This window comes from Cuculus canorus, chromosome 2 (genome assembly GCF_017976375.1).
Source record: "Cuculus canorus isolate bCucCan1 chromosome 2, bCucCan1.pri, whole genome shotgun sequence".
Taxonomy (NCBI): Eukaryota; Metazoa; Chordata; class Aves; order Cuculiformes; family Cuculidae; genus Cuculus; species Cuculus canorus.
The window spans coordinates 69,180,496-69,196,832 of NC_071402.1; the positions used below are offsets into that span (position 1 = coordinate 69,180,496).

Genomic DNA, 16,337 nt, shown 5'->3' on the forward strand with positions numbered 1-16,337 from the left:
AGAAAACCAAGAGGGATAACTCCAGTGTTTTCAGAGTTTCTAGAAGATACAAACTTCTGTATTTATGTAACTTTTATATGCAGTTTGGTAAAGTCAGAGGAGTTGCTATTTTGGTATTTCCATTTATTGGATTCTTAGAAGGGCCAAAACTCTTCTGGGTCATGTCATCAACCTATTTGCTACCAAAGACACTCGTGCTATATAATCCCTTCTTTATACTGAGTCTGTGTTCAGACCCTTGGCACAGGGATGGAAGAGCATATTGATTTTGGGTCTTCACCGCTACTTCTGTTGGAACATTGTTGTATAATCTCATGTATAGGATGGACACGACATCTAATTTGCAGTCTGTATCATCTTGGGGTCAGTTTGGTTATGTATCTGCATTTGTCCTGTAGCATAAACAATTATTTTTTCTCTCTAGTATTTACCCACTTCTTCTACCTCTAGAACTACCAAGAACAATTCTACTTATCTTTGAATTTCTATATTAAGTGAACTGAGCACTTTTATAAGATGGCTTTCCTTTTCTCTGATCATCATACTCAGTATGGCACATAAAATCTTATCAAACCATTATGGTGTTAATATTTTTCTGTCTGTAAGTCCCAGCATGTTTGCTTGTCTATCGCGATGATGCCTGATAATGAATTTGATCAGCCAATAAATCTGATATTTCAGTTGATGCTCCTCAAGTTCATGGAAGAATTTAATGTCAGTAATCCCTAACTGCATATTAGGGTTTATGCATGATGATGTACTTATCATATGTTACAGCAAATTATATGCGTCATCTTATTTCGGGTTTTAGGGTTTTCAGCATTATCTGTTTCATACTGCACACAATATACAGCCCCATCTTCTGTATTGACAATCTCCAGATTTCACTTCAACAGCCTGTTTCATCTTCACTTTCCTGCTTTTGATGCCAGGATCATTACTGAGACTACTAAAAGAGATACTTGTCCCCAAACCAGTGCTTGAGGAACTAAACAGGTAACTTTTTCTCATCTTAGTAGTTCCCCTTTCAGCACAATTTCTTAATCTGCTGTAGCACTCTTCTAATAATCCTTATTCTGTAATAGCTTCTCAGATGGCACTAGAGTAAAAAATTAATGTTTTACTGAAATCCAGATAAATTAGTTCTGCAATTCCTAAGCCTAGAAAAATAGTGAGCTCTTAAAATTGCAGCCTCTCTGGACTTATTTTCCATTGATACAATCCATGGTGCATTTGAAAGTGCTTTTATTTACGCATTTAATTGTCCTCTCATCCAGAACTCATTTTCAGGACATACATAAAACTGAGGGAGATGTCTGCTTGGATCACTGTGTTTCCCTTTCTTCGCTAGCAGTATAGTGGTTTCTGTTTTCCATTCCTGATTTGACCTGATTTGACAAATTTGTTTACTGGCCTTTGTTATTGGACTTGGGAGTTTTTCATGCCAATTTCTCACTATTCTGGGATGTAGTTTGTCTGCCTGTGTTCAAATACATTAAAACCTTTGAAGTGCATTTCCACACCAGTTGCAATAACTTCAATTTTCACACTTTCCACACACTTTCAGCTGTGAGTCACCCTGTCCTGACCTATGTTTTTCATCAGAGCCCTTGTTTAAAATCCAAAGCCAAGTACTCATTTACTTTTCAGGACCTTTTTCCTCTTCCAGCACTTGGCTAATTGAATAACTATGATTGTTCTTTTCATTTGTATTTCTCATTCCATTATATAATATGCGTATTATGCCATTATATATTATGTGTTATTATGTATTATTTGTATGTTCTCTTGGTTCTATATAAAGAATAGTTTGCTGTTCAGTTTGATTTGCTTTGTCAGGGCTTGAGTCTTGGGAATTCTCGCTTTATCTCTGTGCTTTCTGTCTTTCCAACAGTAGCTTCTTCACTGAGCCGCACTTTCTCTGATTTCGTGTCAGGTTTTATAAGCAGTGCTAAAATCTCTCTTCAGAGATTCTTTTTAGTGCAGGTTATTGCTGGAGGCGTTCCTAAATTTTTCTCTTTTTTTTTTTTCATTCTTTTGGGATACAAATTCCATGCATTTTTGAACCCCAACTTCAAGTAATTTTAGGTCTACTCTATATCTAAATGTCTGATAACTCCAGTTCAGTTTTCCTGACCAAATAATTTCATTAATGTTTCATTTTGCCCCAGTCTCACTGAAAACTCTACTTGATGTTGCTTCTCTGTGCTGCATAAACTTGTAACCCCTCTAAAAACAGTTTCTATCAGTCAAAGTCTTTCATTGTCTACTGTGTAACTGATTGTAAAAGCCATTTTTTTTCAGATTATTTTACTTGTAGCAGGTTTTGTTTGGTTTTCACTCTGATCTTAATTTAACTCAATCATATCTGTTATCTTTGTCTCACTAGTAGGAAATTCAAGGTAGTATTTATTTCTGTGAGAGTGATAGCAAAGTATCGGCCATTACCCAAAAATGGGTTTTTTTCCTGCATAGCTACATAGCCTATAGCAGAATCCCAGCAAATACTCCTCCTTGTTTTGAATCTCTCACCAAAGTGATCTCACTTCAAAACAGTTCTGTTGTCTTCACCACCCTCTCTCTTATTTCTGTGTTTTCTTTAGCATGTGTTTTCTACTTGTGATTATTTTTTTACCACACACTAGTGTCATGTGTCCTACAGAGGCTCTAATCCCTCAATTTCTAGCCCACTTACTTTGTCTTAGTTTATAAACATCTCTGCATTTTTCACCCACTCATTATCTTGTTTCCTATTTGGATGATATTTGAGGTGATTATTAATTACACAACAAATACTTCTTTAAACATTAAACTTTTTATTTCTCAATTGATGCACATGCTTCTAACCCTCTGCTGTTTCTTTACCTTGCTATTTCCTCATCTATGTGTCTCATGCTGTTTTTAGTCAAAGCAAAGGATAGGAGTCATCTCCTATCTAAAAAAAGCTACCTTTGTTTTTAATATGAGCACATGATATCCCTGAGGTCTCCATCACTGTTCTCCTGTTGAAGAGGAAATTGTATGGAAAAGACTTTTGGCTTTCTGCAGTGTAAGCTGCAGGTTACTTAAAACAGTGAGAAATTAGAAGTAGCTGTTGCTTCAGTATCACTGTTGGAAGTTCAGTTTTCTGGAAATTTGGTAACTTCCAATATCCAGACCAAGCTTGGCAAATCAGTCAGAATAGGTCCTTGGAAATAAAAGTCACTTCTTCAGCTTTCCTGTCCTCGTCTTATGAGTGAGATTGTACGAGTTGACCTCACAGGGTGGTGTGGAGTGCTAGCAAGCCTCAAAGCAGTTCTGAAAAATTAAAAGAACATTGGAAGAGGACTTCATATTATAGTAGTTTTGGGGTCTCAAAGTGGAAAGACAGCTTGGCAGGTTTTGGAGTAAATAGCTGATTGTCAGGATGCACATGAATTGGTATGGCTCATCTTACTATGTCATAATTTTTACAAGTGTGAGAATGGGGCAGAAAGAATATGGTTTTTTTCTCATGAAAGTTGCAGTTGGCTGCACCCCTTAGGCCTAAAAAGGTTGCACACATACCTTGGAATGCCTTATTAGCTGAAATCTTTCTTGTATTTGCCTCTTCTCATTCTGCTATGAAGATTTTACTCTTAACACAAAGGTCTCGACATGCAAACTAGCTAATCAGACCTTATTCTGAACCCAAGTTGTTTTATAGCAGTAATTTTAATAATGTCAGTCCTATCAGGCTACCAGCCTCTCTGGGCACACAGGGTGTGGTTGCTACGTATATCATACATTCAACTTAATATAGTTAAGTACTGACTTGTTACTACTTGTACTGACTATGTCACTAACTATGTGCAGTACCATGTATGTGCACATTCGCATCAGTAATAAAAGACAACAAAGAGAGATAACATTATATTCTTGCTGACAGCTATTTAATATTCAGCACTTGCATGAAGGAAAACCCATTCCACTTTATAAAAAAGAATATGATTTCTTGCTTGTACTTTATCTGAGTTGGTGATGAATGTAAAGTTGGTAAGAAGTGCAGCTTCCCATGAAGACAGCTGCCATGTGGATTTCTGGTTCAGTGTCCAGATGGGCTGTGATGCCTTCAACACTCTCCTGGTTTCCAGCAGCAGAGGATCTGGACCTGAAGGTTCAACTGTAATTTAGCAAGACCTGTCATCTAGGGACAATCTGCACACTCCTGAGCCATGCTGAAGGCAAAATTTGCAGCGTCAGGAAAGTATAGGTGGGAACTTTCTCTGTATTTATTTTTAGTTTGAAAACTAATAGAATAGGCAGAGTTGGAGGAAGATGAAAAATCTCTATTTCTTTTTATTTTTTTAACATCCTGCCTTCCAGCAAAAATTTTCGTTTGTGTTGAGAACCCTTACTCTCCCACCTCCTCTTCCTTTTTTTTGTGGTATCACTGTCATGAGCATATTTTGAGCCTCTGTCTTACTGACAGTACCAACATATGAAATTCTTTGAGTTAGTTTTCAGGTAGCCATGAAGGAAGAGCAAATCTGCCCTAAATGGTATCTTAACACAGAGTAGTTTAATGTGACAGGCTTCATAGTGAAGAACCTGTTTTCTTTCACTGCCCAAGTGGATTCTGTTAAACGTGGGTATACATTGCCTCTGAAAATTAGGTCTGGAAATAGTTTTTATTGCTAGAGAAAGAAGCTTTCTGCATGGGATCGGAGAAGTGTTTTCACCCCCTCAACTGAGGAAATGAAGTGCCTAGAAGTGTTGCTGAATTCCCTTTTATCTGCAGTGGAAATAAGGCTCATGCATTGCAGTAACCCCTGCTTTGAGGCAGAGAGCTTTCCGTAAAATGGAACCCATCCATTGGAAAGCAATCATATGGAATTTTTTTTCCATTATGTGAAGATAAGTTACTGCTAACATTATCCAAGGTCATTGATCTGGGCGTGCCTTACTGGCATTATTAGACACTGGCACATTATTAGAGATATTTTTACGTGTGAACTTTTAAGAATAAATTCATGTTGAAGTGGAGCCTTTTCTGTCTGCCAAATTTTAAATTGGTTTGTCTTTAGCAGTTGATTACAAAGTTATTCTTTATCCCCAGATGCACCTGTTCAAGGATGAAAGATTGCATCTCAATCTTCATGAGGAAATAAACAAATCTGTTTATACTGAACATGGACAAATGGTTACAGCTGGTCAGATTATTGCCTATGAAAAATTTATCTCCAGAATGTCTTTCATCCTTTCTTTCCTCCTAAGGAGAAAAAATCAAAGAAAGGGCTTTGAATTTTTATTAATGATTCATTACTTATAACTGTTCAGTGAACAGTTTATGCAAATACACTTTGCAAATTGCTCACTTTAACCATTACTTGGGGTTATATCTGGATATTACCTTCCCATGGGAAGCTGAGGGGGAACATTTGGACTATTGATATTTAATCATGAGAGAATAATGCACATCAAATGTTAAATACTCAGACAGATACAGAAATCATTTGCAATACACTTGATCACACTGAATTGCACCTTAATAGAGTTCTTGTTGACATTAATAAGTTACAAGTTAAGATGAATGACTATAAATCACAAGCTAACTAGCTGATAGCTGAACATATTATTCTTTGAGACCAGTTAACCAGCAGGCCTCATGTTCCTGAAGTTTTAAATTTAATATGCCTCAAGAATATTTGCATGATGGAATTTTAAAGAGAAAGATTATTTTGTTTCTCCCTCTTCACCCCTTCAATGCAAAGAAATTTCGTTCACCTATTTTATGAATTCAGAAAGGAAACTGGCCAGTGACAAATGCAGTATAGGGCTTTTCCATGATCAATGGCTCTTTGAATGGGGGGCAACCGGTTTTATTATTATTTGGAGGAACCATGTGAGGGTTGGTGGGGGAGTATTTTGTTCCTGAGATATAATTTATTTATGGGTGTGTGATTTTAAATGCTTATTGGCAAAGCTCTTGTATAAATACTTTTTTAAAAAACTCTATTGGGAACTGTTCTTTGTAAAAAATGGTATTAGAGGGAGAAATCTAATTTTGTTAAAGATTTGCATACAGCTTAAAGCAATTGTGATGCATAGATGTCAGAAGTATGATTTTTACTGAAAGGCAGAGCCCTGAGGAGCTGATAATCTACAAAATCAGACTGTCTTATTCAGCCTGATTTGAGTAACAGACTCAAGAATTGCTAATCTTTCAGTGCAAATCGGAAAGATTTTTCTAGATATAGGCAGAGATCAAAGTTACCAATTAGAAGTTCACCAAAATGAACATAAGGGAGAGACGCACAGGGACATTTGAGAAATAAAAATGGATTCATTTATTTGTTCAACTTTCTCCTCCACTACTGGCTGTTGTTCCAGCATTGCATAAGCATTCTCCTTTCGTTGTGTGAGAAACTATGAACATGTAATGTGCCACTAACAGAGGTTAAAAGGGAGTGCTGAAGCAGTGAGAGTAGGTGTCTTATGCAGAGGTCTATACTTTATTTCTGCCCTCCAAGCATTTAAATTCTTGTCTTGTTGTAGCATGCTTCTGTGCAGTCAGTTATGCAAAAGCTGGATTATTACAAAAGCATAATTTAATTACAGCATACGCGCCCGTTACAACAGGCTATCTCCTCATTTTATTTACTTGCTTCAATGAGATGCACTGGGTAAGACAGAGATATTTAGTCCAAAAGGGAGTGTGTACCTGAGGTTAGTGGTTGAGGACTGGGACTCAGATCCTTTTCCAAAGATTTTACCAGTAGAGGATCAAAAGGCCCATGTATAAGTGCTTAATCTTGCATGATTTTGCCTTAAGTTTCATTTGTTGGTGTTGGTGTGGTCAGAGTTTCACCCAGTTAAAAAAGTGACTAATATGGACAATGGGCAAATTATGATAAATTAAGAGCATCATCTGTGGGACACAAAGCCACATTGAGGGGAGTGTGTCCTCTGGAGAGCCACAAACACTGTGGAAAGGTACCTGAGAACTTTGTCTCAGGAGGAGCTGACAGATGTGCTAAAGAGCAGAACAAGGCCCTAAAGGTTTCATAGACCAGTAACGATGTATTTTAAGTTAAAAAAAAAGCAAAACAAATATAGTTCCTTTTGCAAATGTTGAGTTTTGATGTTGGAAAGCAGTGAGACCAATTAAGATCCATTCCCTTGCTAATATCAGAGATGGTAATTACTAAATGAAGAACAAAAGTAACTGAAAACAGTCTGTTCTTACAGCCATAAGCTTGACACCACATACCCTTAGTGCTATTATAATTCCAGGAAATGTCAATATAAAATAAACAGGTAAATGTGTAAAATGTAAAAAATAAATCTGCCAAAACTGTTTCATGTTGGGGAGATATGGAATATCTCTAAGAGCTGAAAAGTAGGATCTGAATGAACTACTTTTAAATGCATACTAAGAAGCCCTCTGTATTGTTGTGCTTTTTAATTAGATGAAAATAAATGAATTGAAAAGATGAAAGGAACTTGTGTAACATCTCACTTCAAAGGGCAGCTCCACTCTTGAGGAGTGTTTAAAAAAAAAGAAAAGAAAAGCTGCTTAATCAAGGAATATGCTTTCTCTGTGGATTTGGTTTCACTTTTACCTGCTTTAGAAACTCAGGAATGACTTCTGCTCATTTGACCTAAATGGAGTCAGTACCCCAGCGTAAAGGAGAGTAGAAGCTGGCTGACAGTAATGTTCCCCCTACATGCTTCTTCATTGCATTTTGCATTGACTCAGCAATGCTCCCAAATGAGCAGGATTATTTTTGACCTTCTGAAGGGATTTTTACCAAATTTTCAAAGCTCTAGACTGTGTTCTGGACACAAATTGCAGACGTGGAGTGGCTTTGTGTTTGGATTTACTTTGGGCAAATGAATTGAAAAATAAAACCAGCTGAATCATTCATCTGCCTGCTAAGCAAGTCAGCCTTCCCAGAATCTAGAGGCAGGTGCTCCCACCCAAAATGCCTAAAAGACACGCCTTTTATTCCATCTACATTCCATATGTATTCCATCTACAGAATTGTTTACCTTATGCAAGATATTCCACCATCTCAGCATTGGCTGATTGGTTTGAAGGCTCTTTTGGACTCCTGACTTAAGCCAGTGCTGTCCAACTCCAGGCTAATATTTTTGTCTTCCACCAAATTTTATTTAAAGAGAGATTTGTTTAGCCCTTAAGCACTTTATTTCCAACCACATCTGTCCAGGTCATGTTTCTTGTCATCGTATTTCTCTCTAAGGGTGATCTGGCTAAGGAGAGAGTGAATTTGAATTTAAATTGCCCAAGGTGTCAGTTTCCTTCTTTGTTTCTGCTGCCCTAAAGTGTGGGTAGTGGCTTTAGAAAATAACATTTGTATGATGAAGCCTAACAGAGAAGTGTCACAACAACTAATTGAACATGGATTCGAAGAAAGACTAGTATGTCTCCATCCCTAGATCCTAAAGGAGGGATCTCGCTCTGTAAGCAATAGTTTTGTCTTGTGGCTCAAAGGAAAAATTGCTGTTTCTAGAAACAGAGGTCTTGTGTGACTTGGAAAAGAAGAACAGCTCATCAGCTTCATAAGACCTTGATAGATTTAGGCAGGCTGCTCTGTTTTTCATTATGCCATGAGCTGCCAGTTTGGCAGATAGCAGGTTGATGTGAAATGCTATCAGCTTTTCACAAACACAATCAGCCAAGCAATTGAGCTCATCCCAGATGTGATTAAATGGGATCAATTATAATAAGAACTAGATAAGAAAGATAAGCTTGTTGTTTCTCCGGTTGGTATTCTGCCTTATTAGGCTTTGTAAGTATCCTTTATACATCATCAGCTGCAAAACCTTTATTACTTCAGGAAATGGCTTTGAATGAAGTCCACTCAAATGAACTTTGTCCTTAATTGATTATTTTCACACTGGAACTGTCATTGAGTGAGGAAACAATTCATTTGAAGCATCAATTGCATCAAACAGAAAAGCAGGCATCAAAGTCAATGTTTTGCAATGCAAGGAACGTACTTGCTGTCACTCACTAAATACAGTTAAATATTCTGGAATACAACTCTCTGTGTCCCAAGAGGGGAATACCCACCCTTTGCAGCACCATGGTTTGCCATCGTACTAAGTAAAATTGCTATAGCACGTAAGACATAATTTGGTAAATATCAGAATTTATAGATTGGCTGAATATCAGAATTTATAGATGATTCCTGTAAATTTTTCTGGGCATAAAGTGAAATGATCAATTTAACAGCTGGAAATATGAGGGAGATTACAGCTTTAAATGAAATTGCACATCAGGTGTTCAGTAGATCTGAAGAATATAAGTGAGAGTCAAGTGCACTGAAAGTAGTGCAAATATACATATTATAGGAATAAAGAAATATGCTTGCTTTCTTTCTTTATCCAAAATGGAAAGCTGATAATGTAGAAATAGACGGGTCCATATGAACATACAAAATACAAGAGAGGAATGTTGCAAAATAAATTGTAAAAAGAGACACTTGCCCATATCTTTGATCAAATACTTTTAACATTATTTTCAGTTCTTTTATGGCTTCTGATTCTTGCAACAGAGCTCCCAGCAGGCAATACTTTTGCCATTCAGAAAGAATAAATAGTGCAGATCTTACAAAACAGTGCAGAATGCATATACTGCCACAACAGTTGTGGTGTCCTGGAGTATAATGTTTGATCAAAAACCCAGAATTGTGAGTTTTGTTTTGTTTCTTTTCTGAGCAGAGGTTCCTAAGTGCCATACCATTTCTGTGAAGATCTTTAAGATCTTAGAACAGTTTATACGTCTCTTCTATTGCTTAGCAATGGATGTACTGCAGTTGTCTGCTTAGTTAATAATCACATCTAATGAACAAAAATCCAATTTCTGTTTCCCTTTTTACGGTAAGTAAGATTCAGAGGCCTTTGAAGATCCAGATTGGCACCTTTGTTGCCCTTTCAAGTGCTCTTCTATTCTGATAATGATAAGGTTGTTGAGGGTTGTGCAGTCTTCTCAATGGGCTCAGTGCCAGTGTCTCTGCTCTGGTCTTTAGTTCCCAGTGTTTTATTTGCTTTGCTAGCCATTGCCAGTAAATGAGCAGGGCAGGTCAATTCACCCTCACGGATCCTTTCTGTAATCTGTCCTTGGCAGGCATGTGGGACCACTGTGACATTTCCTGCAGCCAGTGCAAATTTTTAATGTTTTTCTGCATTTAATTCCAAAGCCACTGTTAACCTCTGCCCTATCTCTTCCTCCTCCTCCCCCCCCCGTTTTTCTGGCTTTTTGGACAGAGTATTGCTTTCCTCAGATAGAGATCCACAGGTTTCTGTGAAAATATTCCCAGTGTTAGTTCTCTCTCAAATAATAACTGTCCATTTTAAATTTCATCACTGACAACCAGCAAGATTTCTTCCCTGAAGTTGAGGAGCTGTAGGTTTTATTACTAATTATTACTAGGCAAGATTTAGCAAAACCTAAGATGCTTTGCTCTATATTGTCTAGTCACTTCAGAATGTGGACATCATCGGGCCTTTCTGAGAAAGATTCAAGGAACACCAGGTTACTGGGAAGGTCTCATCATCATGGTCAGAGTTTGATTTTAAACTTGAACCATGAGATGTGGGGTTGCTGCTGGTGGGTTCATTTCCAGCATTAACTATTACAGGTTTGCAGATAGCTCCTTCCTTCACAGAGACTCGCTGTGACGTCACGTTAAACTTTACATGGTAGTTAGTTCTGTCCTGTTTTGACTTCCTCACTTGTCAGCATTGTTCTGCATTCCCCTTTGTGGTGAAGCAAGCTGAATAATCACTCCATAAAACTTTTTGTGGATTGCAGTGCACAAAAAGCCTAAATAAAACATACTTTGATGCTGGATATTGTGGCCCTTCTGCCCCCTTGAAATTCTCCTAGACACAACTTCCTCAATCCATCCCCACCTTAGAGCTGTAATTTCTCTGTCTGATCTATGGGAAGTAGATCATCAGTTCCAGCACTTTTGTTTCCATTTGGTGTTTGCATTAAAAGATGTTGGTAGGGGTGTACGTTTTCCCCTACCATTGTATACAGCTCTTGTTATAAGCCAGTTATTTTTAATTTCCATGAAGAGCACGTGGAGGCAGATTTGTCAGTGATCTTCCTCTTTGCTCCAGGTAAGAAGAGTCTCTTCTTGCCTTCTAACTCAACTGTATTAGATGTAATCATGTCAGAGTAGGGGGACAAACACAAAGTCTCCACATGTCTCTTCACCTATTCCTGATATCTGACATTGTCAGAAAGTAACTTAAGACCTTGTGACATTAGTTCATTAGACAAAACTATTGCACCATTACTCTAAAAGTCCAAAACTCACAAGTAGCCTACAAAGGGGAAAATGTAACTTCCTCTGTGCAAGCCACTGTTCATATCAGCCTCTATAGCTTTGAAGAATGTATTTTTGCTTCATCGGGCACTACAATACCAGAAGATGAATCTCTAAGGGAAGAGCTTCCACTCTGCGAGTTAGATTCACTCAATATAAAATAATAACTCAAACTAGATTTAAAGTCTGTACCATAGCTGCATGTTTTGTTTACTGTGCTCATTTGTTCCATTCTTTAGGTTTGAAGATGGCACAGTCTCTTTTCTTGATATCATTGCTCTGAAACATGGATTTGATGTTCTGGAAAAACTCACAGGTCAGTTAACATAACTCTAATACTGAAGAGTGAAGTTCCAGATTTATACTTAGGGCATAAGTCTGATCCTATTTCCTATGGCTGTAGCCTGATTTTTCTTTCTAGATTTATTATCCATGTTCATCAATGTGAACATAAGACTTAAGTCTAACATGTTTGTCCAAGTCTTGGGTATTGGATTACTCCAACCTGTTTTTTAAAAAACAAAATATGCAAACTGTTTTTCATAAATACACATGCAAGGCTGGAGTACATCAAGCACATCTAGTCTGCCTCACACTCACAAAAATGCTACAGGAAAATAATAGGAGAAAGTAGCTGAGCTACATCCTATTGAGACTTGATGCAGTAAGAGTTCCTGCAAACTTTCCAGCCTATGACTTTGCACAGCATTTTATTTATGTCCGTACTTTGGCACACTTTAGTGGAAAGCAGCGTTAATTTAAGTTGGTTTTTTTTTCCTCATTTTGTTCTGTATTAAAGAAATAATTTTTTCAGGATGAGGATAGTCAAACACTGGAGCAAGTACTCAGAGAAAATGTCAAATCTTCGTCCTTGGAGATGTTCAGAATTTGACTGTGCTCAGCCCTGAACAATCTGATCTAGCTTTAAAATTCCCACTGCTTTGAGCTTGCGGTTGAACTGGATGACCTCAGGAGGTCAAACCTAAATGAGTCTATGATTCTCTGTTTACCAAAGGCCAATGCCTCCCTCCAGGCAGAGGATAGTATAGTGCAGGCTGGGGCACATCAAGCTGTGAAGAGTGGAAGACAAACTTTTCCAGTTACTGCTTAGGGCATATTTGTGCAGTAGTCTGAGTCTGTAGCTATGTGCAGAGCTAACTAAATTTGAGACTTATAATCAAGCTTTCAGCCTGCCATCTTGATCTTGCCTGTGATTTATGGAAGTCAATTTCTCCAGTCTCACTGTCTTTGGGAAGCTAGGGCAAACTTGGAAAAGATCTTTCAGCCTTGGACTTACCTGGAAAGATAATTTCCATTGCACATTTACTACTGTGACTCGGTCTCCTCAAGCAAAGGGTAGCTAGCCTGGGAAAAGAGACCAGCGCAGGCTTTCTATCTTGCTAGGGGATCTCATGACTTTGAAGTTCTTGTCAGTGGCTCCCACTGTTTGAGTATTTTTGAATCCCTTACCATGGACCTAATGCTAAAGTCCCAAATAAAACTTTGAGCTTATTTTCAATCAGAAGCTCTATGTGACGCTCACATGCCTTGTTGACTCCAGAATAGCCTGCTGCTTGTCTGACTCAGTACACTGAATGCACAACCTCTCTGCTGGTTGGTGATTCTTCTGAAAGATGCAGTAGATGACATCCGGCCAGGGAAGCTTGCACCGCTGGCTGTGCAGGAGGCTTGCACTGTGGTGTGCTTCCCCACATGTGGAGTGTGCTAGGCTACCATGTTCCTGAAATATGTGTCTCATACTCTTGCATGTGCACAGTTAATGTGTAATGTCTGAACTTCGCTTCTCCAGTGCACTCTTTAATTTCCTGCATAAAGGTAGAAGGTGCTTTATGATGTAAAAGAGACTTGAATCCAGAGAGACACTATGTATTTTTCAGATTGATATAATTTCTTGTAGTGTCTGTGGAGCTTTATCTGAAGGATTCTAGTTTCTTCTTGCTTGCAGAGCAAGACTTTTGTGGGGAGTATTCTGTTAGATGCTTGAAGTCTTGTTCCTGTGGAAATCGGTAGCAGAGTTTTCACCCACTTCAATGAGATTCTGACTGAGCCCCAACAAGAAAGGATGTTTTCCTTTGTGATGCTCCATGTGGAGACCAGGTCTTTAGTATGTTCTTGTAGCATAAAATGCTTCCAAAGAATTGTATTTGCTCATTAATAAAATATTATTTGGCCATATCAACACAATATTTTTGATCAGTGTGCTTGAGTAAAATCATTGAAAGTCTTTTTATGGCACTCTTTATCACATTGAGGAAAGCTATAGCTCCTGTCTTCTGGATGCTAGGACACTTCTGTAGGTGTGGTGAGAAGTGCACAGGCTGGATTGATGCGCTGAGGCCAATTGCATGAGGTTCACCAAGGCTAAGTGCCAGGTCTTACACCTGGGTCACAAGAACCCCATGCAATGATGCAAGCTTGGCTGAGAGTGGCTGGAAAGCTGTCCGGTGGAAAAGGACCTTGAGGTATTTGTCAATAGCTGGCTGAATATGAGCCAGCAGTGTGCCCAGGTAGCCAAGAAGGACGATGGCATTCTGGCTTGTATCAGAAATTGTGCGGCCAGTAGGACCAGGGAAGTGAGTGTGCCCCTATACTCAGTGCTGTTGAGACCACACCTCAAAAACTGTGCTCTGTTTTGAGCCCCTCAGTACTGGAAAGACATTGAGGTGCTAAAGTGTGTCCAGAGAAGGGCAATAAAGCTGGTGAAGCATCTGGAGTGCAAGTCTTATGAGGAGCAGCTGAAGGAACTGGGATTGTTTAGCTTGGAGAAGAGAAGGCTTATTACTCTGTACTGCTACCTGAAAGGATGTGATAGTAAGGCAAGTGTTGGTCTCCTCTCCCAAGTAACAACTGATAGGACAAGAGGAAATGGCCTGAAGTTTCACCATGGGAGGTTTAGATTTGTTATCAGAAAAAAAAATCTGCATGAGAAGGGTTGTCAAGCATTGGAACAGGCTGCCCCGGTAACTGGTTGAGTCACTGTTCCTGGAGATATTTAAAAGATGTGTAGATGTGGTGCTTAAGGACATGGTTTAGTGATTAACTTGGCAGTGCTAGGTTAAGGATGGGACTCAATGATCTTAAAGGTCTTTTCCAACCTAAATGATTCTATGATTCTAAGTCCAGTAAATTTGCCAGAACAATAATTTCTGTTGTCTGATGTACAATAACATCTCTATTCAATTAGTTTCACAGAGATTTTTAGTAATTTTTACAGAGTAGTTTCACTGGTGTATTGTAACTGCATTAAAGCCTATTTTTTTCCCTGATGTCCCTTATTGCACAGCTTAGATTTCACTAGACAGCAAGCTTTTTGGAAGCTGAAAATTGTCTGTAACAACTATGGATTTGCCTTCGAATTTTCATAATCCTTCATGAAGAATGAAAACCAAAATTTTAGGAGTATATCTATTTTCAGTTTGAAAATGTATTTTTTCCACAATCATAGAATCGTAGAATAGTCTGAGTTGGAAGGGACCTTAAAGATCATCTAGTTCCAGCCCCCCTGCCATGGGTAGCGTCCCACTAGACCAGGCTGCTCATGGACCCATCCAGCCTGGCCTTGAACACCTCTAGGAATGGGGCGTCCACAGCTTCCCTGGGCAGCCTGTGCCAGTGTCTCACCACACTCATAATGAAGAAATTATTCCTTATGTGGTGTCTGAATCTGCCCCTCTCCAGTTTATACCCATTGCCCCTCATCCTATCACTACAAACCTTTTTAAACAGTCCCTTCACAGCTTTGTTGTAGCCCCTTCAGGTACTGGAAGGTCGCTATAAGATCTCCCCAGAGCCTTCTCTTCTCCAGGATGAACAACCCCAACTGTCTCAACCTGTCCTCATACGGGAGGTGCTCCAGCCCTCTGATCATCTTTATAGCCCTCCCCTGGACCCGTTGCAACAGCTCCATATCCTTCTTACGTCGAGGACTCCAGAACTGGACACAGTACTCCAGATGAGGTCTCACAAGAGAGGAATAGAGGGGCAGAATCACTTCCCTCGACCTGCTTGCCATGCTTCTTTTGATGCAGTCCAGCACGTGGTTGGTCTTCTGGGCTGCAAGTGCACATTGCCAGCTCATATCGAGCTTCTCATCGACCAGCACCCACAAGTCCTTCTCCGCAGGGCTGCTCACAATCACGTCACCCCCCCATCCTATATTGAAATCGGGGATTCCCCGAACCCAGGTGTAGGACCTTGCACTCAGCCTTGTTGAACCTCATGAGGTTCTCACAGACCCACTTCTGCAGCTTGTCCAGGTCCTTCTGGATGACATTCCGTCCTTCTGGTGTGGTAACTGCACCACTCAGCTTGGTGTCACAATGCTAAAATGTAGAAGGGTAAAGAGAGATGAGGGAGAATACAGGCTGAAAGAGTAAATGAGAAGAAACCTATTCCAAGGAGCAATTTGAAAAACAAAAGAAAACATTGTTTTGATGGATATTTGACTGCCAAAACTTATACACTGCAGGTGTAGCCTAGGTATGTTGGTGGTCCCTAGTGAAATTCTGGAAGGCCACACTGAAAAGCAGAAGGGCAACACTGCCTCTTTACATCTACGAGTGACCAGAGTAACTTACAGGAATCCATAGTGGAAGAAGAAATTGAATTCTGTAAAGGATTTCAATCACCACATGATCCGTGAATTTTTGAAAAAGTCAGACTAGTCCTACACTGTTATCTGTGACCCCAGATGAATTAAGCTTGTGTTCCAGTTAAGTAGAAAGCTTCAACATCTTCCTTCATGGTAAAGGTTAGGTGATTATGCTTACAGGTCTGTTTATATAAGTAGAAAGATTTCTATGTGGTATTTTTTTTATTAGAATTTAATCATACAGAAGATAAATGAAACAAGCAGTATGCAAAGGTAATAATAGAATGTGGTACAGCTATGGTCACGTTTGAGTTTATCTGTCATGAGCTGCGTTTTTTGTGCCCACATATCAAAGCTGTTGTGAAGGGTGACTGTAGTGTTCCAGCTTCCTCAGCCCCGTC

The 16,337-nt window shown here is 39.1% G+C and overlaps 1 protein-coding gene across 2 annotated transcripts in view; it reads left to right on the forward strand.

The window, feature by feature from the left end:
• The window catches only part of MOCOS (molybdenum cofactor sulfurase), a 221,330-nt gene that overhangs the window by 109,354 nt on the left and 95,639 nt on the right, over positions 1-16,337 (forward strand). For both annotated transcript variants that reach the window (XM_054059244.1, XM_054059245.1), the window contains exon 5: positions 11,564-11,640. In XM_054059244.1, the coding sequence (XP_053915219.1) occupies positions 11,564-11,640 (77 nt within the window). The remainder of the gene's footprint in view (positions 1-11,563; positions 11,641-16,337) is intronic.